Consider the following 27,484-nt stretch of genomic DNA (forward strand, 5'->3'; position numbering starts at 1 on the left):
GTAGCAAAAAAAGAAAAAATATCAAAAGTTTCTGTTGGAATTGTATCGCGGGCTTTAAAACTTTGGCTATTCATCGAAATCTTTAAATATGTTTTTTGCGCACTCTTTCAATGCCCATTGAAGCTGTTTCTAAGGGGAATGAATAACAACGTCAAATACAGTCAAGTAAGCAAAAAATCAAAAAACTCCTAAGAAATTTCGCAGTTAGCAAACCAAAAAATCATTAATAATATATAAAACCACCATTAGAACTATTTTCCCTATCATTTGTAAAAGTTTTCGATCTGTATATATTGAGACTATAAACTACATACGGACAGAATTAAAATATAAAAAGTGAAAAACTTCAAAACTTCATTGACTTTGTCGTAAAACAAATATATTTGAAGACATAAGAGCCATTAGATCACAAGTGAATGCTTTGTATAGGTTCACATATTTTTCTTAGGGAGTCAAGTTGCATTACTGATTCATAGGACGAAATCATGAGGCTGCAAACGAAATGACAAATAGAGGCTAATCGAAAGAAATCAATAAAGTTTACAAAAACTCATTGTTAAAGCAGTAAAGACTATGTGCTTTTGTTTGAAGACATAATAAAATTTCATTTGCCTTTATTTTGTTGTAAATATGTTATGTCAGTAATTGAGCCTTTATTCAAACTCATTCTTGTTAAAATTCAACATATAAAAATACAAATAAAAAATAAAATTATTTTGATAATGACCGCGCCCCAAAATAATTGATGATTTTTCTTTTATTGATGATTTTTCAAAAAATTGGCAACATTCTAATTCTAGAAGACTATTATAGGAAAGGAAAGTACAGATAGCCTTTGTTGGAGTTTGCAGAGATTGTGAGAGCAGACAATAGGTAGCCTTTTCAGGTATAGTTAAAATGCGTGTTTGGAGCAACTTTTGATTCCAAAAATTTGAAACTCGAAAAATTTGGCAAAAGTATTAACCAAAGTTTGGATAAAAACAAACGGCAAGCCTCCGCTATCCTGAAAATTAAAACCAATAATATTACTGTTATTATGTTAACAACTTTTTAGCAAAATTGACAAAAATTTGGACAAAAATACGGAAAATGTGAATAAAAAAGCGGATTTGCGTATACTATTCACAAAACTTTAAACGTCAATAACTTCTCGCAAAAAACCGAAAATCAGAAAAATCTTTTTAGTTTTATGCTATACTCTGGTCGGGCTTTCAAATGATACCATTCTCGACTCTCAACGATTAATATATCGATTGTCCAAAATTGACAGGACAAAAAACCATTTGAGTACATAGTTCCTCCCCCACAAGTGGGTGGGAACAATTATAGTAATTTGAGAAATATTGAAACATAAAACAAAAAGAGAATAGAATACTGCTTACAAAAGTTGCATATATTTCAAAAGATATCTACTCTTAACAAGTTATTCAGCTGTTCATAGTCAAACGAAAGCCATAACTTTTTGGACAAATTCTTGAATTGAACGCATGCAATCAACTAGTTTCGCGGATGAAAAATAACTAAAGTACGCATCACAAGGGATTGCAACAAAAAGAAATAATTTACTGTGTCGTAATCAAATAGAACCAATTCAAGTTATATACATAGTCTAACAATAACTTTAGGAAAAAAAACAGCTTGAAAATATTTCAACGTCACCTAAGTTTAACTTCCACAACAAGCAGCCAAATATGAGCAACAACCAGTTTTAATTTTTCAAATAAAACTGTTGACTTAATTCAATCAAATTGGTATTTAAGTAATTTACTTGTCGCTCGTGATCTGTACCTCAAGTGTTTGAGTAAAAAAGGGATTTGAATGAACCATTAGGTCTCTTTTGGGGTCCGCACAGTGAGTCTAATCAGGAGAACTATTTATAAGATTGCTTTTAATGATCATTTTCCCGTGCGTCAACTAAAACAATTCGCCCCACTGTTCTACTGTTTCTGAATCAGCGCATTGAACTATTCAGACTTTCAAATTTAAAGGAAATCCGTGTATATTTTGTGCTGGGCGAAGATGTTTGTATATGTTATCAACCCAAGCCATTGATTTTTTGTAAAATATAAACGTGATCGATCAATTGACCAATCAAAGAAATAGGAAGTTTCCGAGCATTCTAACGTTTTAAAGAAAAATGTGGCAGTGAAAATCGTATTCAACGAGCTGCGATGCATGGTATACTGTATCTACAGTGCCCCAGGAGGAGCCCCTATCATTTGGACACAGAAAGAAACTATGTTTCAATTGGCTGAGCATCTCTCTGAAAAAAGCAAACGACCTGGTATAGACTTTGTCTACATCACTTAGATAGAAACTTTGATACAACAGACTGAAACAAGATGAACTCCAGAAACATAGAGGAAGCGCTTGTCCCGGAAAAGTTTGTCGAATATGATTACCCACAACTCTTATCAACGAAAGAAAAACAATTAGGTATCATCTTGCCAAACAAATTTGACGCCACCACAAAAGTTACCATAGACAACCGGATAAATCACTTTTTAGCTCAGACTCCTCGCCGTCTCAAATCAAAACAAAAGATCGTAACTGGTTAGGACTGAAAAAGCACTCAGCGAATAAAAAACGATCTGAGTTTCACAGTGTTCTCATACACAAAAGCACCGTGTGTTTATCTTTAAAGACAGCAGAATAAACTTTTTTTGCAACAATATAGATAAACAAGTACAACAATATAGATAAATTAGATCGACTGTGGTACAGCTAGCTGTACAAATTTTTTGAGGGTCACTTGGCGAGGAAAACCAAGCATCCTCTCTCGGTGGCCCAACGGATGTGTCCAGGGACCTCTAACCTCATCAAAAACGAAAAACATCAAACGAAACCTTGCAGATTTAGAAATAACAAAAGCGGAACGTCCCGACGGTTTACAAAATTTGAGATTGAAGAAACTGTCAAAATCAGTGAGCGCTTCCCAGGTTTAGGTGGGCGACCCTAGATGACTCTGATCAGACCATACTCCAAACTTTGTCCTATGATCAGACCATACATGAATACATGTTATATAATCCGTGTTATTTCTTTAAATTATTCAATTCAAACCTATATACTACTCAGCTTAAAATTGAATAACTTAATACGTCTTGTTAAAGTTAGGCAAAACTAATTGATAAAAATCGAGACAAAAAGTCATTTTGAAGTGCCTGCAACTTTTCTTTTGAGTCACCAAAAGCAGTGATAAAAAGCAGTCAAATAAATATGATCAGTTAAGGCTCCGTGGTCAGATTTTGCTTATCAGACCGTAGTGCGACCATTGTCCAAACTTTCGTGCGACCTATGGTCAGACTATAGGGAGACTTGCCCTCTGATCAGACCGTTTTGCGACCATTGTCCAAACTTTCGTGCGACCTATGAGCAGACTATAGGGAGACTTTGCCCTCTGATCAGATCGTATTGCGACCATTGTCCAGACTTTCGTGCGACCTATGATCAGACTATAGGGAGACTTTGCCCTCGGATCAGACCGTAGTGCGACCATTGTCCAAACTTTCGTGAGACCTATGATCAGACTATAGTGCGACTTTGCCCTCTGATCAGACCGTAGTGCGACCATTGTGCGTCTCAACCGTTTCCCAAACCATGGATTTTGGGTCGCACCGCACCGAGTATAGAGAAATAGGCAATCAGAAAGCAAAAACATCGGAACGGAAGTATACTGTTTACAAGAAAATAGCTAGAATAGAGGAAAGCAAAACAATGATTTCTTGGTTAAAGATGTCTACCTGGCGAACAACCCCATCAAAGCCCTCCAAAAAACCCTACACAAATTCAAGAGACCTAAAGCAACCATCTCAAGCATCTACGAGCAACAATTCAATGAAAAGTATGTGTGACATCATCTGCGCCTTGAGATTTGTTTGCTTGTACAGACCAAATTAGTTCTTAATTTGTTCGCACTTCGTTAACACGCCACAATATACGTGAGGTTAGTGGCATGCGTACAAACTGAAACCAGCCTTGCGGCTAATATCAATCGCTTTCAGGATATATTTTTCTAAGATAGAAAGTTCTACACAAAATTTATGTCTCGGGATAATTCATGGATGAAAAAGTCTGGAGAATATAATACTAATTAGAACAAATTGATAACGCAATCTGAAAATTGCCCTTAACTTTTTTCAAATTTTCTCTTTAAGAAGCTACTTGAGTAATACGTTCGGGCCAGCAATTCGGCAGTTGTTTAATCTTTAACTTTACAACAATAATTGTGCTTTTTTTCAGTTGAGGTGACAAAATTTTTCATAATTTTATTTTTTAAAGTTCATGTTTTTCTTAATCTTTTTTTCATTTTTAGGCCGTCTTCACGATGGCATGTTATAAAAAGATTTTTTTTCAAAAGACAAGCATTAGTCTCCATAAGAACTTCTGCATGAACAAAAGACAATAATCAGCACAAAAGTCTTTACAAATTTCAAAGCATTTCTTTTTATGGAAAGACAAAAAAGTGTTTTGGTGCACTGATAGCAGTGTAATGAATAAAATAAAAACCCAAAGTAATCTTTTAAAAAGTGATGTCAACAAAACTTTATGTATAACAGGGAAGATTTTTAGGCAACTGAAAATTTCAATTTTGAAAATCATTTAAAAAAGCAAAAACTTTCTAAAAGTTGACAAACTTTGACGAATCTCTACATTTTTGCTTGTCAGTCTGCTTATCAGTTTTATAATCTGCACTTGTGAACAGTGAAATGATCATTGAATTAATGTTTAAGAAACGTTTTTTGAAAACATTATGATTTTTAAATGACATCTTGATTTTCGAAATCGGTCAAACTGAAAAGATTTGGTTCAAAAATTTCAGAAACCAAGGTACCAGCAGCAGCAAAAAAAGCAACGTTTGAATCTTTTTTTTAGTCGTCGGGTAATACAATAAAAACAATTTAAAGATTTGTTTTTAAAACTAAACATTGACTTAAAATTAGAGATATTTTTTGGAAAACAAAAAGAATAATTAGAGGAAAGCTGCGTACTTTAGTTCGAAAACCTCAGAGCACGTTTGAAATAGTGTCGAAAAATTCCAATCTTTTCAAATTGTGGAGCACCTCTCAGCAGTCAAAAGAAAGATCACAGATGTGTTGATAATTAAATTCGTAAAACAAAAGCAAAATTTTCAAAAATAAGAAGAAAAGGTTGAGTCTATACAAGCAATCAAGTTTATGTTAAGTAAGCTCAACTGTAAGAAAATTTTATACTCGATAGCTCATCGAAAGATAACTGTGTTGAAAAAATTAAACAAGGATGCTCGCTAATGTGCGTTTCCACATGATGTTCCGACCCGAGCTCATCTACACTTTTGATTTAATTGTCAACCAAATGAAGACATAATAAAAATAGATGTTTGAGTTTTAAAAAACGTTCAAAAACCTAACTAATTATTGAATTACATAATGCCATGCCTCATTACAGGGCTGACGAGATCTTTCATTGAAAAACCTACGAAAAAAACAAACAACAAAAAAAGCAAAAACAAAAATTTCACGGCAAAACTAAGTATCTTAATTTGAACGCACCTAGTAACAACGCCAAAAAGCAATCGTATAAAACCCTAACTGCACAAATTTACTCTGTCCATACTATACAGCAGATGGCAATTTTCATTAATGAGACTAGGTAGCAAAGTCGACAAAAGGAAATAGTAGGGCAAAATTGTAAAATCAATTAGCTTTTTTTAAGCCAAATAATTCTTAAAGTCTTAAAAATCATTAACTTTTGACAATAAAAATCTTAATAATATTACTAAACAATTTTTATGAAACCAATAGGACCTGTCGTTGGCTGGTTTAAACCATAGGAACAGACTAGAGAAGCAAAAAAGAAACTCAAAAAATTAAACAATTTGCGAAAACACAAATTATTGAAGCCTGAAAAATCATTAGCTAATATCTGAATACTGTGTATTCTTCATTCCATTTTCATCCAAACTAATGCGACTAAACTTATGATGAAAGCAAAAATAAGTGCTTTCGGACCACATTTGAAAATCAGAGGGATCTGTTATTACGCGAATGTGCTAAAAGAAGCGAAAAAGAAACACAAGTACACCACTAAAACTTTTATTAAAACGCATATTGACCACAAACAAAACATCAATTACGACATGATATCACGGGACGTTTAATTTTTTTGAATACAAAAAATTGAATGGAATCTCTCAATGATGAGAATAAGCTACAAGTTGAAGAAAAAAAACAACAAAAATTGAAAAGTTTAAAAAATTATTGAAAATGTATATTATCATAAACTTTGAGACTATTTGCTAAAAAATGACTGCCTCGGGTAACATCAGTCCCTGAATACTCGATTACAAGCTTTTGAGACCAGTCAGCATTTTACGCCCTCTAAAGATTTTTAAAAAATAGGCAAAAACCGCAAATTCAAAACAAAAATTGAGCGAGAAAAGTGTCGAAGCCATTAAAAAATAACTTTTCGATACAAACTTTTCTGTCATCCATTTGTTTTTTAAGAACATGAGACTCTTTTTTTTGATATGACCTCAAAATACCAATAAATATGAACAAATACATAAAAACCACGAAATTTCTGAGAAAACCGGTAGTATCAACGCTATTGAACTCAGTTGCTTTCAGCGAAAGAAAATGAAAGCGCTCGATGGGAGCATATGAGTTATGCCTCGATGGGACGATAAGAATGTTGACAAGTCATCGATACGATAAGTCATTACAATAAGTCAATGACTAAGAATACAACAACAAATACAGGCAAAAACCAAAAATTCAGTTGAAAAGAGCGAGAAGAAAGTGTCGAAGCCATTTAAACCATAAACTTTTCTTTGAAAACTTTATCTCTGGTCCATTGAACATCCTTTCTAAGCCAATTGGACCTAAAACTAGTTTCAGAAGAAGCTAATCCAAAATTTTCCAAATGTCCAAAAGAATTATGAAAATTCGCGTATCGATTTTATCAAACCAATATTTAGAAGATAAAGCCGCAAACTAGATTATTTTTGTTGAACTAAGAAGAAAGGAGTTTCCGTAATTAATGAGGCGTTCGTAAAGTTCACGAAAATAAGTTTACCATTGTGTTCATGAAATTTTTGCGATTATTTTTTTCAAGTCCTAACAGCCATTAAATCCAATAGCTTTCAACAGAAGTCAACAAACACAATCAGTCATGACTCGATAGAAGAAAAGCATGTGTGTCATGTATGGGTAATCAATAAGATGTCACAATAGGTCCTGTGACTATGGAACAAAAACAAAGGCAGAAACCATTAATACTTCAGAAAAGTACGAGAAGAGAGTGTCGCAGCCATTTAAACCATATCTTTTCATCTGAAAAATTTATCTATGATCCATTTAACGTCTTCTCAGAACCAACGGGAGCTTTAAATATTAGGACAATGTGATAAGATTTCAACAGGAACCAAAAATACAAAAACATCCAAAAAAATTTTTTTTGAAATCTTGTGGAATCGAAGCCATAAAACCAGGATTTAGAAAAAAAACGGTAACCAAAATAATTTAGATTGCTGTAGAAAAAAGGAAAGGGTTCAAGTCATTACTGAGAATTTCTTACAAATCATGAAAATAAGTTTAAAAATGGTTAATGTTCAAAAATTTTTTTGAAAAATTAATTTTAAGTTCTTAACAGACAATAAGTTCAAAAACTTTTAACAGAAGTCAATAAATACGCTCAATCATGACTCGATAGAAACACAAAAATGTTTGTCATGCATGGGTAATCAATAAGATATCACTCTAAGTCACAATAAACCACAAGTTTTTCTCTGAAAAACTTTATATATGATCCATTGAACGTCCTTCTTAAACCAACGGGAGCTATCCAAATTAGAAAAATGTGAAAAAAATTCGAAAGGAATCAAAAATTCAGAAATATCCAAAAATATTAAAATTAATTTTGAAATCTTGTGGCATCGAAGTCATAAAATAAATAGTTAGAAGATAAAACCGCTAAACAGATCAGTTTTGGTTGCAGTAGAAAGGAAGGGGATCCTCTCAGTACTGAGACTGACTTACAGTTTACAAAAATAAGTTTATTATTGGTTAATGTTTAAAAAAATATCGAAAAATTATATGGAAAGTCTTAGCAGTCATTAGCTGTCTAATCAAAGCACTGAATAGCTTCACTAATGCTCTTTACGAAACCCATCGCACTTTTAGTCAACAACTCTATGCCATAGGGCTCCAAAATATCAGTAAAACATCAGAAATAAGATCAAAATTTCTTTAAAAATTACAAAAACTAGGAGTCGAAGCCATAAAAAACATATGCGATTCCTTGAAAACGTGTTTTTTGTTCATTAGACGTCATTGTACTGTAAATCAGGTGTATGATTAGCCAAATATCGATTTGAAAAGTGACCAGTCTCTAGGTCATCTAAACATATGAAAATTTATAAGAAAACAACTCTCAAATAGAATTCTAATTTAGTAAACTTCCCTATGAGACCAGAACTAGTCTTTTTATCACCTTTTTGTGTCTTAGGAATACGAAATTGATTCCTTTTGTGGTGTGAAATGTAATTCTGAATAAAAATTTTTCTAAAGAAAAGATAATAATTTGCAGAAAAATTACACTAAAAGTGAAAAAAGTTATATCAATTTTGACGTGTTCACAAAAAACTTCAATCCTCGATAACTCCTCAAAAAATACGAAATTCAAAAAAATGTTTTTAATTTCAAATTTTAGGCTGGACGAGCTTTTTAATGATATAACTCACATTTCTCTACGATGAATATATGGATCGGCCAAAATTGACTGAACAAAAAACCCATTTGAGTTTATAGTTCCTTCCCCCACAATTGGGGTCGGAACAACGATACTACGCTTTTTGGGTTTTCTAATGACATGAACTGCATTTTTTCAATACACATCTCGATTGGCTTGATTTGGTTAAAAACGCGCATTTTGTCATAATGCAAGATAGTCAATACTTGATTCAATTTGTTGCCGATAAACGTCTTTCCACCGGAAAATAAACGAAGAAGCTTCGAATCGAAATGAAATTTTAAAGCAAGCCAAATTATATAACTTAAAAATAATTGCGGTCTCTGAAATTGTCAGCAAGAAATTCTTCAAAACATTATATTTTTATAGCTTTGGAACACGTCACAGTAAAGGAAAAAATGGAAAAGGTTTTACGTCCAAAATCATGGCAATTGAGATAAAGAGAATTAATAAGACTTAAAAGATTAGTCTTCATCTTTATTTGCTCAATTCTAGTTTCAAATTAATATCTTTATTGCTGAGATGTGGAACATTATTGATGCCTCTGTGGTTTCAAAATCATCTTTTTCGTATGTTTGTTTTTTCAGAAAAAAGAAATGTACATTGAAACAGTAAAATTATTTGTTGATTATTTATGTTTTTGCTTTTAAGGAGTAAAGACAATGATAACATTTTTGCATGGAGCTTGCTTTGGTTGAGCCTTCTATTTTTGTCAGACTATAAAAATGTAAACAGATTCATTGATTTACAAAGACATAAAGAGCCAATCAATTTTGTTTTGCACGGCTTCTAATAAATCTTTTGTCCAACCATTGTAGTTTCTGTAAAATTGTAAATTGATATATGGTTTTTAAATGTTCGCGAAGTTTACAAACCACCACTGAGGATTCAAATTTTACGCCGAATAATTTTCGAACAACAATGCTGAGCTTTGCAAAAATAATGTTTTCTTTGTTCATAAAAACAGACTAATTCTAGCGAGTTGTAGTATCGACCTTTGTACCAACAGGTCTCTCTTTGAAAACAAAATCTTCAAAACAATCTACAAATATTACAGTGAAGTTTGTATAAATTTTTCCTGTTTCTTATTCTCAACAATGGGTTGCTTTAAGAATACCCTGGTCCTGAAACACAGTCCTTTTCGAACGTGTACTTGGATGACCTCAAACAAACGCAATTGGCTACCCCGACGCTTCTCGTATTACGGGCTTTTTTGGGCTCTTTCAATATTCTCCCTATTTGTCACAGTTGGGGATCGTCTTTGGACCACAGGAACAGATGGGGACCTTTTACTCAACCGGGGGTCACGAAAGTTCATCCCCCAACCGGACAGTAAATGGGGGGACTGGTTAACAAACTGGTACTGGATCATAACAGCTAGGACTTTGATAGTGTCTCTGAATATGAGTTTTGTTACAGTTATGTGGATGATTCCAAACTTTATCGAAGAAGCTCTGCCGAGATTTGTCGACGGCGATGTTCGACATTCAAATTTACAAATTCATAAATTTTCAGGAATTTGGTTAAATGGTTTTGTAACTGTTATCCACTGCTCCTTGATATTTTTCCCAAGTTTAGTAGATGGTACTAAGTTAGAATTACTAACCGATGGGTTTAATTTCGGGGAATTTTGGGACCCATGTGTTCGAACTTTCAAGTCGTATATAAATGAAACGGTTGTTTATTTTACAATGGACGAAATATTTCGTTTGAGTTTATCGGTTTTATGTTTTTGTATATTAATGCCGTTAAGCCGCGCTGATTGGATGTTGTATAAAAGCTATTCGGTTGCCATGGCAATACATTCCGTCGCGGGTTTTGCTTTTATGTACGATATGGTACGCAAAAATTCGCACCCGCTTTGTTGGAGATTTAACCTTCCGTTTATTTTCCTCTATTGTATTGACCGAATTTTTTCCATGTTTCTATACCGCGTGAACAGATATAAAGTTCACAAAATTGAACAGATTTCCGAATCGTGTTTTGTGCTGTATGGGTATGTTGCCAATTTGCCCTATAGAGGTCAAGGGTGCGGGGATAATTACTGGCTACTTCACCGGTTCCAGAGAGAAAAACCCTGCCACCCTATGTTCCAAAGGGCGCACCCTTACACTTCATTTCAAAACTGGGATGAGAATACGAGAGGGCAATGGAATATTGGCTTTGTGATCAAAACAAACAACAAAAACAAACATTCTTGGTCTCTCTGGTTAATGGAAAGGTCAGTGATTTTCAGTTCTGTTTCAGTACTGAATCACGACGTTTATAATACGTCTTCTTGATCAGATTTTAGTTCTCAACCATGTCTTCTCATTCTCTTATTAATGCAAAGTCACGATGTTTATGAGCTGCGTTTTAGAGGCAAACACACACTTTTAAATCATAACACAGTGTAAAACATGAGTAAAAAGAAAGTTTAGCTTAGCTGTTAATATGAAATTTCAGCTTAGTTCCATGAAATTCCCGGTTAACTTTTGTTGCAAATCACATTATTTTTAAATGAGCCTAAATTTGCTATGCGAGAGCATGTTTTAAAAACGGTTATATTGGTTCAACGTGTAAACAACAACATAACGATCAAAAGTTGACCATAATTAGCTGCTTTTGTATAAAAGGCGCTTCAGCTCATTCTACGTGTTTCAATCTATAATAATTGTGGCAAAAAATACTTCTTTCAGTCTGGAGGTTTTTGAACAGCCCCTTAAAAATCAAAATCATAACAATGCATAAATACTGTTCAATAAAAGAATGCAGTTTTAAAAAACACGTCAACTTCTGCTAATTTTTTAAAATTAATATGCTTACATTTACAGCATTTGTATTGGGAAATAAACTAAAAATGGATGGCGCAATTTCTGCTTCAGAAACTTCCAATCAACTAAATATACGTTAAAAAGAAAATGAGTGTTGATGTCTTTTAAAATTTGAGAGCGGAATACTCTTTAAGTTTGAGTAAAAACCGTTCCTGTCTTTTTAAGGAACTTTATTATTGTAATTCGTTGTATTTAGAAAATGTAAATAAGGAAAATAGAAATTTGATAATGTTTTCAAACACAGAGTCAATTTACTGTTAGAAAAATTTTAAAAAAAGTTTTTGAGAAGAAACCAATTTAACATGCACTGTAAGATTAAGACACTTTGTTTACCGCCAAAGTGTGTCAATAATTATTAAATCATTATGTAAAAATAAGGCACGTGCGTCAGAGCGTGCAAATACTATGCACCCACTAAAGTTTGAAAGCACAAACGGACAATATCCGTCTTTCTTTACAAACGAAAACTCTTAAAATCTGTCCATTACCGGTTTCATCAAATCACTTTCAACATTTCTCTTTTGAGAAAATTGATGGCGTAATTATCAGAGGGAGGAGCTTTAAGAGATTATCAGTTTCATCGATCACAGAATACCTGAACAGAAGCGCTTTTTTATTCAGCCACAGAATTCTATAATATAGATTACGATAAATATTACTAATTTTACGTTAATTTCACGCAGAAATTAATACTTTTTTTTACAAAATCCATTTTTAGAATTTCACAAAAACGTGATGAAAATGAGGGTAAAAAAATAACTGTAGCAGAGAAGAAAGAAAAATCTAGAAATTACTTGCACAGAAATTCCTTGTTTAAAACTGTTTATTAAAAAGCTTCAACGAATACGCCTAAAGAAAAAGATCGAAACGCCTAATGTCGCGATTTTATTGGTATTCAACTACTTCCGTCTATTACTTCCATCATTTTGTTCAAAAAATTTTTCCAACCTAAGAGATTGGAAAAGCTTGTTTTGATTTTAGAGACAAAAAATTTTGAAAATTAGTTTTAGATTACCTTCTATTGTTTGATTTTCCTCATGCCTAATAGTTTTCTCCATCATGGTTACTGAAGTTTTTGACTTGGCTAAAATGAGGCCGGGACTTGTGCTCATGAGTTCTTTGGTTTTCAATTATCTACATAACAGATGTCAAACTGTGAACTATTACCATAAGTAAGTTGTTGCCATTTAGAAACATGAACAGAAAATAGCAAGTAATAAGTATAAAAATAATTACAAGTTTCAAGTGGTTCTTAAATAAGATTGATGTTCTCATCACTTAATTAACTGTCGTCTTGTTGATTTTCTCCCGTTTTTATTTGACTGTTTTTTGATTAACAATCGTGTACTGATCAATTATGTATTACAAACTATTGCACTTTAGAACAAACTGTTCCCCAGTTTCAGTCTATGTTATAAAAAAGTGATTTCCAAGAACCAACCGGACCCAGAAAGAGCCATATTGTTAAGAATTGGCAATGTGGTGAGATTGGCAATGTGTTTTCTTAACATTTGGCCCTCTCTGTGTCAGTTTGGTTCTTTGAAATCATTTTTTTTTACTATTATTGAGTTAAAGTGGGCAAGCAATTTGTACTCCTCGAATGTGCGCCGGCTTGCAATTTACATTTGATCAGGATACGATCGTAAAACGAAAAAAAAAAACGGGAGCGAAATAAGGAGTACAAATGTGAACTAAAAACATTTATAAAAGCACGCTGAGATTAGAACAAAGTCTTGATGCCTTCAGTTGAGATTTGAGGTGGCTTTGTTTGTTCTAATTTCAGCTCTGAGGAAAGTAATTAAAAAACTAAAAACTAATCAATTTTTGTGTTTTCGCGTTTCTGTTTTAGTCCGTGAGATATTGAGTCAAATATGTTTGCAAACTTTTAGCGAGTCAGAGCACACGGAGAACCGCTCCCTGGAAATTTGAAACAACTATCCGAGTATATGTACGAGATTTTTAAGATAACCTTTAAATTTTCGCATATAATACCTACAAATTATTGAAAAGAATTCTCGAAAATTTATACCAAAATCTCAAATTCCCTAGTTTATTGAAATTTTGAGAATTTTTTTCCTTGAATCACAATTGGTAAGATAGATTTCAAAAAAGCATATATAAAATTCCATTTCTATGGAGAACATAAAACATTTGATTGAAATTTCCTCAAAAGTGTCCTTTTTCAAAACTACAAATTGAATTATTTTTTTCTTGAGACAAATTCTCGTGTGAGGCGTGGGCCTGCACAGCATATGTGTGACAACTAACAGTTTATTGATAGTGGATTATAATAGCTTTCAACAAAAAAACGACTGTTCAAAAGCAGCAAAAACTGTCAAAAACTTTGCAAAATTTTTTCTCTGTAAAATTTTATTCCATACCTGATTTCAGCAAAAGCTTTTGAAAAATCGAAAAAGTGATGGCTGTACATTCTAGTGTTACTTAGTAATTAAAAGTCTTTGTGACAATTTGTTCGTTTAACAACAAACTCCCGTGATGGGTTGTACTAAATTACCAACTAGTTAAGCACTTGTGAGTTCGCACTGGTGAGGTTTCTTCTAAATCGCGCTCAAATTTGAAACCATTCAATGAGCAGTTTTCTGCAACATACATATACGAAAAACAATGACATTATAACCATACAAAATGGAGCTCTCATATGATAAATAAGTTGTTCTTACTTTCACATGTAAGAACTTGAAATCCACATGTTAGAGCAACTGCAAAAAAAATATGGTGAAATTTGGATCTCACGAATGATCAATAATCTCAAGACAATTCGAATTGATGAATTCTTTCTTGCTTTCAATTATCCTAAGTTATTGTGACAAAAATACCTACTATAAGAAGCAACATAATATTGGATTGTTAAATTAATCGAAGCAGTATTTTTTAAAAAAACTCTTGAAATGGAATAAACAGAAAAACTGAGCGCATTGCGCAAAATTAAACAAAGAAATCTTTTCATTGCTTTTATCTTTGGACTAAATGTCTGGGGTGAAACGGTTCACATTCTAGAAAAAACGTTTTTTTATTCAGTTCTGATGTTTAAGATTTTTCGTAAGTCTATTTGTTGAGAATTTATTAAAAATTATATCAAATGCATTACTTTCTAACGTTATTTTTTTTCAAACGTCATATACTTTTTTTATTTCATTATAAGTTGTCTCATTGTAAATACAGCACTTTTCTGCTGAACGTTATTAAAACGAAAGCAGAACTAATTTTTTAATTTTTGTAATTTATTTTTTTTGTCTTTTCTTCATCTTCCATGATCTAATATTAGCATTGGGGAAATTTTGACATTGCTACTTTTGGTTCAATTTTGAAAATTTAATGTTTTTTGTTACAGCATTTACCAGTAATTTTAATGGTGCATTACAAGTGTTGTACAATATTTTTTTAACCCGCGATATTTTATCATTCAGCCAAATACAAAACAATTTTTCATTAAAAATCAACATCTTTTTTATATTTAAATTGCACTTAATACTGGTTAGAGCACTCTAAAAATAGCAACTCTCAAACCTTATGTATTCATTAACTAATAATTACCATTCGGTAACGAATAAATGTTTAGATAGATTTACTGGATAAATTTTTGGACCTTTTCCGTTTGTGCCCCCTCCCCCCCCCCAGCTTAGTGGGTGCATATTATCTGCACCCGCCAGACGCACGTGCCATATTCTTACATAATGATTTACTATGTAATGGCACGTGCTCTCTAACTGGGGGCGCATAACGTACTGGGGGGGCACAAACGGAAAAGATCCAAATTTGCTTATAATTCTCGACGAAAACTTTTTCGGTGGTTGGGCTCAAGTTGACTGAGCACATCGGTATTCAAATTTCGGATCTATTATCTGTTCTGTTTTGCTAACATTTCTAACATTTTTTATTGCAGAGGTCTGGGAATACAAACGTCCCACGTGACCAATGCCCAACTTGGAAAAAACGGAATTGACAACCCAATTTTCGCAATTGAGGATGTTGAAACTGTTGTTAAAGTCACAGATCACGACATCCAAAAGCATGAAACCCAAAGTCGCTATAAAAACAGTGTGAAGTCAAAGAAGATCAAAAAGGCGGGGCCGATCGGAAAGACAAAAACTACCCCTGGACTCACACCTGGTTCCACTGGAACTACGGTTCCGGGAGCCGATGAAAAGCGGAACTCCTCCTCAGTTCGAATTCATGACGAGGTTCAAATATTTGACCCGGAAAACGAAACCGCGCAGTTCGATTTGAGGTCATACGGTCCCTACAGGTCATCGTTTTATGTGATTGGAAATGACTACCACAAAGGTGATGGCTGTACATTCTAGTGTTACTTAGTAATTAAAAGTCTTTGTGACAATTTGTTCGTTTAACAACAAACTCCCGTGATGGGTTGTACTAAATTACCAACTAGTTAAGCACTTGTGAGTTCGCACTGGTGAGGTTTCTTCTAAATCGCGCTCAAATTTGAAACCATTCAATGAGCAGTTTTCTGCAACATACATATACGAAAAACAATGACATTATAACCATACAAAATGGAGCTCTCATATAATAAATAAGTTGTTCTTACTTTCACATGTAAGAACTTGAACTCCACATGTTAGAGCAACTGCAAAAAAAATATGGTGAAATTTGGATCTCACGAATGATCAATAATCTCAGGACAATTCGAATTGATGAATTCTTTCTTGCTTTCAATTATCCTAAGTGATTGTGACAAAAATACCTACTATAAGAAGCAACATAATATTAGATTGTTAAATTGATCGAAGCAGTATTTTTTAAAAAAACTCTTGAAATGGAATAAACAGAAAAACTGAGCGCATTGCGCAAAATTAAACAAAGAAATCTTTTCATTGCTTTTATCTTTGGACTAAATGTCTGGGGTGAAACGGTTCACATTCTAGAAAAAACGTTTTTTTATTCAGTTCTGATGTTTAAGATTTTTCGTAAGTCTATTTGTTGAGAATTTATTAAAAATTATATCAAATGCATTACTTTCTAACGTTATTTTTTTTCAAACGTCATATACTTTTTTTTATTTCATTATAAGTTGTCTCATTGTAAATACAGCACTTTTCTGCTGAACGTTATTAAAACGAAAGCAGAACTAATTTTTTAATTTTTGTAATTTATTTTTTTTGTCTTTTCTTCATCTTCCATGATCTAATATTAGCATTGGGGAAATTTTGACATTGCTACTTTTGGTTCAATTTTGAAAATTTAATGTTTTTTGTTACAGCATTTACCAGTAATTTTAATGGTGCATTACAAGTGTTGTACAATATTTTTTTAACCCGCGATATTTTATCATTCAGCCAAATACAAAACAATTTTTCATTAAAAATCAACATCTTTTTTATATTTAAATTGCACTTAATACTGGTTAGAGCACTCTAAAAATAGCAACTCTCAAACCTTATGTATTCATTAACTAATAATTACCATTCGGTAACGAATAAATGTTTAGATAGATTTACTGGACAAATTTTTGGATCTTTTCCGTTTGTGCCCCCCTCCCCCCCCCCCCCAGCTTAGTGGGTGCATATTATCTGCACCCGCCAGACGCACGTGCCATATTCTTACATAATGATTTACTATGTAATGGCACGTGCTCTCGACGTGCTCTCTTATAATTCTCGACGAAAACTTTTTCGGTGGTTGGGCTCAAGTTGACTGAGCACATCGGTATTCAAATTTCGGATCTATTATCTGTTCTGTTTTGCTAACATTTCTAACATTTTTTATTGCAGAGGTCTGGGAATACAAACGTCCCACGTGACCAAAGCCCAACTTGGAAAAAACGGAATTGACAACCCAATTTTCGCAATTGAGGATGTTGAAACTGTTGTTAAAGTCACAGATCACGACATCCAAAAGCATGAAACCCAAAGTCGCTATAAAAACAGTGTGAAGTCAAAGAAGATCAAAAAGGCGGGGCCGATCGGAAAGACAAAAACTACCCCTGGACTCACACCTGGTTCCACTGGAACTACGGTTCCGGGAGCCGATGAAAAGCGGAACTCCTCCTCAGTTCGAATTCATGACGAGGTTCAAATATTTGACCCGGAAAACGAAACCGCGCAGTTCGATTTGAGGTCATACGGTCCCTACAGGTCATCGTTTTATGTGATTGGAAATGACTACCACTCTTACGAGAATTTGGTTCTGATCGCGGGTGGATCTGGATTTGGATACTTTTTAAGTGCAATAACCATGATTAGTAAGTACAAGCAATTTATCATCTATCAGGTGTACATTGATCTACTGTTTTACAACACATTGACTTATTAGAGCTTTTAATGTATTGAGACGAGGTCAATGGGTCATTAAGTGAATACAAAGATAATGAATGTCGAAAAGCAGAAGAATAATTTGCAGAATAAACAAGAGTGTAAAATTTTTGTTTCCCAATCTGTTTTCAGTCTAATAATGCACAGTTTTAATGGATATTTGTTCCGACCCCACTTGTGGGGGGAGGAAATATATACTCAAATGGGTTTTTTTTGTTCAGTCAATTTTGGCCGATCGATATATTCATCGCAGAGAAATGTGAGTGGTATCATTAAAAAGTTGGTCCAGCGTAGAATTCAAAAAAAGATTTTTTTTTCGTTTTTTTTCGTGGAGTTATCAAGGATTGAAGTTTTGTGTGAACACGGGATGTTTGTTCACTTTTAATGTGACTAGCTCTGGTCTCACAGGGAGCCTCAATATCAAAAAAAATTCGAAATCTAATTGAGAGCTATTTTTTTATAAAACTTTTCTAGTTTTTGCTTTTTTTAAGTCACTTAGAGACAAGTCGCTTTTCATATCGAGGTTCCATTAAAGCAAAACCTCCTTTACAGTCAAATGAAGCCCAATGAACAAAAAAAAACGTTTTCAAGGAATTGCTAATGTTTTTTTTTTGCTTCGACTCTGAGTTTTCGTAATTTTAAATGAAATTTTGAATTTCTTTTTGAGGTTTCACTAATTTTTTTGGAGTCTTATGGCATGGACTCCATGACTAACAGTGCAGTATGTTCCATGATGAGATTTCAGTGAACTTATCTAGTGCTTTGAGTGGACAGCTAACGGCTGTTAAAAGTTTTATAAATTATTTTTAGAAAATTTTTTTGAACGTTAACCAGTCATAAACTTATTATCGTGAACTGTAAGTCAATTTCTTGATAACAGCACCCTCTTCCTTCCTACTGTAACCAAATTTAATCTAGTTGGCGGTTTTATCTTCTAACTTTTAGTAAAATGACTTCAATGACACAAAATTTCAAAAAAGTTCAAAAATTTTTTTTGGCTATTTCTGTTTTATTGCCTGCTTTTGAAATCCTATTACAATATCCTAAAAATTTAAAGCTCCTATTGACTTAAAGTAGACTTTCAATGGATCACAGATAAAGTTTTGAGAGAAAAGTTTATGGTTTTAAACGGCTTCGGCCTTTTCTCCTCGCACTTTTCTACTGAATTTTTGGTTTTTGCCTTATTTTGTTGTCGTTTTCATAGTCATAAGACCTGTTGTGATGTCTTTTTGATCAGCTATGCAAGAAAAAAATCCCCATACACCTATTAAAGCTTATTTGAGCGTGTTTATTGACTTCCGTTGAAATGTTTTGAGTTTAATGTTTGTTAAAAATTTAAAAATAATTTTTCGAAAATTTTTTTTGAAAATTAAATAATCCTAACGGTTTTTTGTAAACTGTTAGTCAGTCTCAGTAATGACAAAATTTTTTATTTTCTACCACTGTCAAAATTAATCTAGTTTGCTGTTTTATCTTCTGTCTATTAGTTTTAAAACTTCAATGCCACGATTTTTTCATAATTTTTTAAAAAGAAATTTGGGTACCTTTTCTTATTTTTGGATCCTTTTGGAATCTCATCACATTATCCCATTACTGATAGTCCTCTTTGGTTTAAAGAAGACGTTCAACGGACCATAGATAAATTTTTCAGAGAAGAGCTCATGATTTAAATTGCTTCGACTCTTTCTTCTGTCACTTTCTACTGAATTTTTGGTTGTTGCCTGTCTGTGATGTTGTTTTCATCGTTAATAACCTGTTTTAAGGTCTCATTGACAAAATATGAATGACAAACAAACTTTTCAACCCATGGAGGCATAATTTAGCGTATTAGGTGGATTCCGTTGAAAGCTAATGAAATTAAGGGCCTTGATACTTCGAGTTTTCTCAAAAATTTCGTGATTCTAATGTATTGGTTCATAATTGATTTTCTAAAATTATAATGACAAAAAAATCCATTGTTGTTAAAAAAAACTAATTGAACATAGAAAATTTATTAAAAAAATTTTCATTTTTATTGCCTTCGACACTTTTCTCGCTCATTTTTTTCTTGAAATTGTTGTTTTTGCCTGTTTTTGTTTTTTAGGTAGCCGTAAATTGCTACAAAGTCTCTTAATCTTGTAACTGAGGATTGAAAAAATGATGTTTTTAGAATCAGTTAGTCAGTTTACAGCCTTTAGTAATAAAGTTTATGATATACATTTTCAAATATTTTTCAAACTTTTCGATTTTTGTTGTTCTCTTCGTCAAATTGTAACTTATTTTCATCAATGAGAGGTCACAAGTAGTTTCTTGTATTTCTAAAAACAACATCTACTTATATTATTTGTCACCAATTCTTGGTTTGTTGGATAATATGCGTTTTTATAAACATTTTTTGGTTGATCACTTTTTACGTTTCCTTTTCTCTTCTTTCTGAACAATCGCGTAGTAACAGATACCAATGTTCTATTCGTGAAATTGTAACTTAGTTTCATATGATGAGAGGTCACATCCAGTTTCCTGTATTTCAAAAACTAACATCTACTGATATTATTTGTCACTGATGCTTTGTTGGTTGGACAATATGCGTTTTTATAATGGTTTTTGAGTGGTCAATTTTTGCCGTTCTTTTTCTCTTCTTTCAGAACAACTGCGTAGTAACTGATCTTAATGGTTTACTAATGTGGCCAAAATAAATTTATTTAATCTCTCAGTATATTTACTGCAGCTGATTTGGTTGAAATAAGAGTTGAATTAAAAATACATAATACTCAGATAACAGCTAATGATTTTAATGGTAGCAATAGTTTGTGCTTTCGCAAATCGTTTGCAATTTTTTAAGTTTTTCTTTTGTTAATTTCCAAGGCTTAGTCTACCCAAAGACAAAGCCTTTTCGTTTTGTATAAATTTGTAGTAATTTATCAAGGATTATTTAGTTAAAAGCTAATGATGTCTAAGACTTTTAAAGTTTCTTGGTTTAAAAAATGTTGATTAAATTTTGAACTTCGCCGTTTTCTTTGTTGACTTGTAACATTGACTCATTAAGAAAACTTTCCATCCGCTGTATAGTTAGGAGAAAGTAAATTTGAAAAGTTAAGGTTTTGTCTGACAGCATTTTGGCTTTGTTACTATTTGCTTTTAACTTTTGAAATTAGATTTTCAGTTTTTGCCGTGAAATTTTTGTTTTTGCTAATTTTTTTGGTTGTTTTTAATGTCAGATCTCATTGGCGCTGTAATAAGGCATGGTATTATGTTATTCAATTAGTAGATAGGTTGTGTAACGATTGTTTTAACTCAAACATCTATTTTTGTTATTTATGTAGATGACTTTATGCACAAGAATAATGGATCATTTTGTTTTGCATTCTAATACGACAAAAGTGATTTAAGCATGCAAAAAGTTTTTCACTTTTTGCAACATAGTGCGGCAGTTGCAAGTAATAGTGTTGGTATCAAAGTCTTAAATGACTTTGAAGATCATCTTCAGGTCTGAATTGATATTTCTAACAACAAATTTTTCAATTAACTCCTAATTTAATAAAATCTGTATTATTAGGTTTCCCTTAAAACTTAAATAATTAAAATTGAATAATTTTCGATTTCCTCATAAAATATACTATTTTCTGGAAATCTGCAAAAGATAATCTTAACAGGAAATTCGATTAAAATTAATAACTCCCGAAACGTCCTGAAATGTTTTGAGATTTTGAATTGGATCTCGAACATTAATCCGAGAAAAATTTCTCTCAATTCATAAAGACCAATTCATTTCAATCCAAGATTGATCAATTTTAATAATTGGATTTATTTGTTATGTCGTACATGATTTGTGTGGCTTATAGAAGCATGGTGACTGGCGATGAGAATCACGCTAGCAGGTCTATACTAAATTGCTGGATTCGCGGAACAAATGGTAATATTAGTTCAGGGCGATACTGTACTAGGATATAATTAAATTCTGATTAATTAAGACGACGCAAATTAACGGTTTCAGGTGACTTTGAGAGAGAAAACCAAGACAGAGAAGTACCAGACAAACCCTCAAAACTGAGCAACACGACCATAATCTACTCTTCTAGAGAATCGAGACTCATCTCATTATGTGCTGAGATGTTGACTCACATGAACAGTTATGACAAGTGTAGATACATTATGCAGTATACTGGACCAGAGTTGGAGGAGGAGATCACGACTGAGAAACCCCAAAAGGTCAGACTAAGGTTTAACAAAGACTTAATAGTTGACTGACTGATGAAATGTTTAGAATAGTAAAGTTTCTGATCATATGATTTTTATTTCTTGACGCGATCTGAACTTTGTCAATATCGGAAGAGATTCCAATAATCTTGGAAGACCTTCCAAGACAAAAGAGTATCTTAGACTTGCAAGCAATTCTCTCAGAACACTCAACTACATTTAAAGTAGTCTAAACAAAAAGAGATACATCGTTATAACTATTTTATGTTATATGCTTGTTTAGAAATCTGCATGGGTATGTATATACCAAAATGGCTCTCAAAATTAAATTAAAAATGAATGGCTTGAACTGGAAATGATTACAGACTTGTTGCGATGACTTACGATCACTTGAAGCATTTTCACGACATCAAACTGATAATTTCTCGATTGTCAAAAGATCTTTTTAAAAATAAATTTATACAATCTGATGGGTAAAAAAAAATCTGAGAAAATTGCTACACTTTCCGCGAAAAATTGACGCAGCCACTGAGAACAGACATAAGGTCATTTTTATTTTAGGAGAAGATATTACTGCTCTTATTAGGTGTCTGTCAATCTTCAATTTAAAGCTTTAGGATGTTTTAAGAATTATGCTTCAAAACGATCGAAGACAAAAACACATGGCAGGACAATTTCTGACCTATAATTCAAAAAGTTTTCATTGACTAAATTGAAAACCAGAAGCCTAATGGACTATAAATGGATTAGAAAAACATTTTTTTGAAAAAAAAATACGATCAAAGAATGTGAAAAAACAGAAAAAAAAACGATCAAAAACTAAAAGTGAAACAAAAAAACCGCATGTAAACAAAGAAAACCACTAGCGAGATTGCGCATTTTTTTTCAAACACCATTTTATCACTCTACTTCAAAATTGAAGTAAAAAGTTTCAAACCGCAAAACCACTTCATTTTATGCTCCACTTCTTGTTTCGGCTAGACCAGAGTCATTTGAACTTGAATTCCAAAACCATGCGCAGGTCTTAAAGCAACATAACCGGAAGGTTCCACTGCTGATCCGATGTGAATTTTCATTTAAGATTCAACTAACTCCTACTTAATCTAAATGAGCCTCTATTCAGTTATGGAATTATACCGGTTTGAAACAATAACAGTAAATAATTAGACGAGGCAAGCTAAATCTGCTATAAATTTCTAAGGTTGCAACCCTGAAACAACTATTGGCCAACAAACTATTGACCATAAAAAAATAAAAATTGTCATTCCATATACGACTACCAATTTTTGGCAAAATCAAAAACCTCTACTCGCATAGAAAATTCAAGCACAAAAAAACAAAAATTTTTTCAAAAAAATACCCAACAAAAACTTAAGGGTGCTTCTCAAAAATTAATCTGCGAAAAACAATTAAACAATTGTTTTTTGCTTGATGAGTGATGCCACAAAATGCTTTTCCAATACAAACAAACACTTTTTAAAAAACCGCAGCTTTTCCGCTTTTGACACCGTATAGTGGGTGCATTTTATTTGCACCCCCAGGCAGGCGTGCCATAATTTTTTTAATCCTCATATACTATTTAACAGCCCGTGCTCTGTAATTGTGGATGCACTACGTACTGTTGTGCACAAACACAAACGATCCAAAAAACAAACAATTAACAGCCATTGAAATGTTCCCTGTAAATCTGTGAAAAGTTAACTTTAGTAACACAAACTATTGATTAGTGTCGTGGTCGATAACACGGGTCAAAGAATTCAATAAGCTGAATTTTAATTTAAATTGAACTGAAAATATACAAAAATTAGCTCGTATTAATAGTAGTTATCTATGCGAAAATATACAGAGAAAATTTAGATTAGCTAAAAATATTTTACATGATTGGCATGTGAAGAGATCTTAACTCCGAATCCCGGAGGTGATTTTCTATTTTCATCAACACTTCATGAGAATCATATATGGCTTGGGTACAATCGAGTTCATTAGTTGGAGGTCAGTGAATGTTAGAATCGGGTTTCTGTAGGTGAGAGAATTTACTTCTGACATCTGATTGATAGGTCAATAAGATATTGATAGCGCGAAAACAAAATTAGAACTGAGTTTAGTTTTGTGGCCATTACTTATCGACATAGCATCAAAGTTCCTCAGGTAAGTTCTTCTTTTGTTCTTTGAAACTTTAATAAAGAAAACATCTAAGTTTCTTGATGTTTCTTTGAAACCATCACAATTAGCTCTCTAGTAAATTACCAACATGAGTAATTATGTCGAGAAGCTTTAACTTAGACAAAATAAGCAGAACAAAAATTAAAAACCAGACAAAAATGAGCAAACATTTGACCACGGTTAGTCAAATTTTTCTCAACAAAAACAACTCAAAATCAATAGCAATCAAATCAAACGATCACCAAAACCAATTGACCCTGCAACTAATTTTAACAAAAAACTCCAAATGCTTAGTGATTTGAAGAAAATGAAAATAGCTATTAAAAGAGCGTCCAACAATTATAACGGCCCAAAATAACTCAAACTTGGTCATCAAATTAGCTTTAATTGGTCAAATAAAGCTCCCAAACATACCATTAATATCTTTAAGAAATTGAAACAAACATAGAGTTTTGACTCAGATTTTACTTTGATCATGCTGCGCGTAATCAAAAATTATCAGCCAGATAATGCCGAAGTTTTTTACGATTTTTTCTGGCTCTCTCACCGAATGCTGCATGAACAAAAACTACTTTCTCTTTCACTGGGCTTTTGATACAAACTGATTATTGTATAACCCTATTCATTGTAAATTTTGATCTAGTGTCACCATTGTTAATGTTGATAATTGTATAACCTTTATCATTGTAAATATCGATTTCAGGCCGCGCAATATCATCATCAGGAATCGAAAACCACCCCAGATATTTCACAGAGTCCGATTCCAGTGCAGAAAGGAAGGATAGACCTCGACAAAGTCCTCTCTGAATACAAACATTCACACAAAGACACTCTTGTCTGTGCTTGTGCCTCTAGCACCTTTTTGGACGAAATTAAGAAGTCCTGTTACAAATACGCTTTGAGGCTGCGAGTTGAAGAAATCTAACAACTGTACCTTTCACTTTGATTCGGCTGTTGTGTTAAAATCTTTTAAAACGAGAAAAATTGAGAAGCTGCAAAATTAAATAGGTTTACTCTTAAACTGTAAATTTTCTCGTGTACCTTTGCACGTTTTTCTATGCAGAAAAAGGACACGATAAAATGCTCTAGAACACAATTAGTGGCGCAGATTTTTACGCTCTTGTTAACTTAAGATTCATACTAAATGTTGACACTCACGCATCTTTTTGCGATTCGCCTAAAGTTCACTGCTTTATTTTATGTCACAGAGATTTATGATGTGTCCTTTTTTACACGAAAAATCAAGTAACACTGCATGAGAGAAATTTAAATTGCCATTTAACAAAATTGGGAAATGCCGAAATGTTATTTTCTCATTAATCAAAAAGTTCTCTATCAGAAATGTCAGAAATTAAAATGTCATTTATCAGATACCAACATTTTGGCATCTATTTGAACGTTTTTTAGCAGTAAAAAAAACACAGAGAAACTTACACTTTTTCACGCATTCATTAACTTATCAATTTACGCGAGGAGGGAACGCGGGGGGGGGGGGGGGGGATTCCAAACTTTGCAGCTTACTCTGTATTTGAAGAGTAGAACACGTTGTTTTCAAGAAACCCGTGCCTTATATAAATACACGTTGTTTGGAATTAGTGCTGTTAGATTATAAAGATGAACATATTATTCATTTTAATTTAATTAATTTGTTCAAAGTGACAAGTGATCACTGCACCAGAAAAGTCCAATAAAAACTGCAGTTCTTAATAAGAAATGTTTATATTTATTCTACACTATCAATTGAATTTAATTTTTCAGAAATTAATTCAAAATATCCCCTGGAAAATTTTCAAATTAGATTTATTAACATGATCTGTATTATCCATTTTAAACGCATAAATGGTCATACTCATGTTGTAAAGAAAACGCCCAGGTTGAGGTCCAGACCCAAATTTGCTTCTGATCAGACTTTCCAGACCGAAATTATCTCTGATCAGAATTTCCAGACGGAAACTCACCCTGATCAGACTTTCCAGACCCAAGTGACCTCTGATCAGACTTTCCAGACCGAAGGTGTTCTGATCAGACCATCTTCAGACCATGGTCCAGACTCAAATTCAGACCATTGCCCAGACCTTAATCAGACTATGATCAGACTCAAATGCGCTCGAAGAGGTTATGATCAGACCCAGTTGCGCTCTAAGCAGTTATGATCAGACCCAGTTGCGCTTGCAGCTATTTATGATCAGACTGAAGTGCGCTCCAAACCGGTTCTGATCAGACTCAAGTGCGCTCGAAATTGTCTGATCAGAGACAGATTTTACTTATGAAAAAATCTTCTAATTTTGCTATAATATATTCATTTCATAAAAACTGATGTTTGCAGTAGTTAATTCATCTAAGGAAAAATCAATTTTAAAAGTATTGCTAAAGAAAACAAAACCTAACTGTTGTGAACAAATTTTATTTAGTGTACCGATTAGTTTATATTTCTGACTCAATGGATGAGTTAAGACAGCTTTCCATAAGAAACGTCGTGGTCTCCAGTTGATCAAAATTTCTTCTAAAGGGGACCGGCCTCAGCTATCTGCTGGAATCTTTTTTTCTGATCAGAGCTATCGGATTTTAGATGAGTCTCTGATCAGAAAGCTGCTTTTTGGCTGCCTCTTGGCAGAGCAAACATCTTTCAGTAAAAAAAACAAAAAAAATGAAAAAAATAATGCGCTCGAAATGGTCCCTGATCAGACCCAATTGCGTTTGAAGACATTTATGATCAGATCCAATTGCGCTCGAAGTCGCCTCTGATCAGACAAAAGTGCGCTCGAATCCGCCTATGATCAGAGCCAATTGCGCTCGAAATTGCCTCTGATCAGACCCAAGTGCGCTCGAATCCGCCTATGATTCCAGACTTTTCAGACCAAAATGACCTCTGATCAGACCATCTCCAGACCATGATCAGACCGTAGTGCGCTCGAACTTCCGAAAAGACCCTGTAATTTCGGTCTGGGAACACACAGGTGTGCGCTCGACTGGGTCTGATCAGAAGTCCATTTGGGTCTGGACCTCAACCTGGGCGGTCTCTGACAACAGTTTTTTTTGCTTTCACTGTAAACTGATTTAAGCTTAAGCTTCACTCACCTTTCAATATACAAAAAAATCGCGAGTGGTTGATAGCGGGTTTCAAAAAATTTACCAGCAGATTTTTAAAGAGGGAATATACCCCCGACCAGCATCTCTGATTAGCTCTACAACTTTCCGTTATTTATGACATGAAAATTTCTTCAGTAATAATTTTTCAAAGGTTGAGGTCTAGATTAGTGTGATTTATTTTTTCTGAAATGAAGGCGCGGGCAGCCGATGCTCCCACAC

The 27,484-nt window shown here is 33.3% G+C and overlaps 2 protein-coding genes across 2 annotated transcripts in view; both read left to right on the forward strand.

Moving 5' to 3' along the window:
• LOC142353412 (small ribosomal subunit protein eS6-like) overlaps positions 1–27,484 on the forward strand; it is a 330,099-nt gene that overhangs the window by 166,715 nt on the left and 135,900 nt on the right. The gene's annotated exons all lie outside the window — the stretch shown is intronic.
• Positions 9,617–25,349, forward strand: LOC142352788 (uncharacterized). The gene is made up of 4 exons (XM_075404896.1): positions 9,617–10,951; positions 17,297–17,766; positions 21,810–22,024; positions 24,879–25,349. Exons 1-4 carry the CDS (start codon positions 9,828–9,830, stop codon positions 25,098–25,100), a joined length of 2,031 nt encoding a protein of 676 aa, XP_075261011.1. The 5' UTR covers positions 9,617–9,827; the 3' UTR covers positions 25,101–25,349.

This window comes from Convolutriloba macropyga, chromosome 14 (genome assembly GCF_964194025.1).
Source record: "Convolutriloba macropyga chromosome 14, txConMacr16.3, whole genome shotgun sequence".
Taxonomy (NCBI): Eukaryota; Metazoa; Xenacoelomorpha; order Acoela; family Convolutidae; genus Convolutriloba; species Convolutriloba macropyga.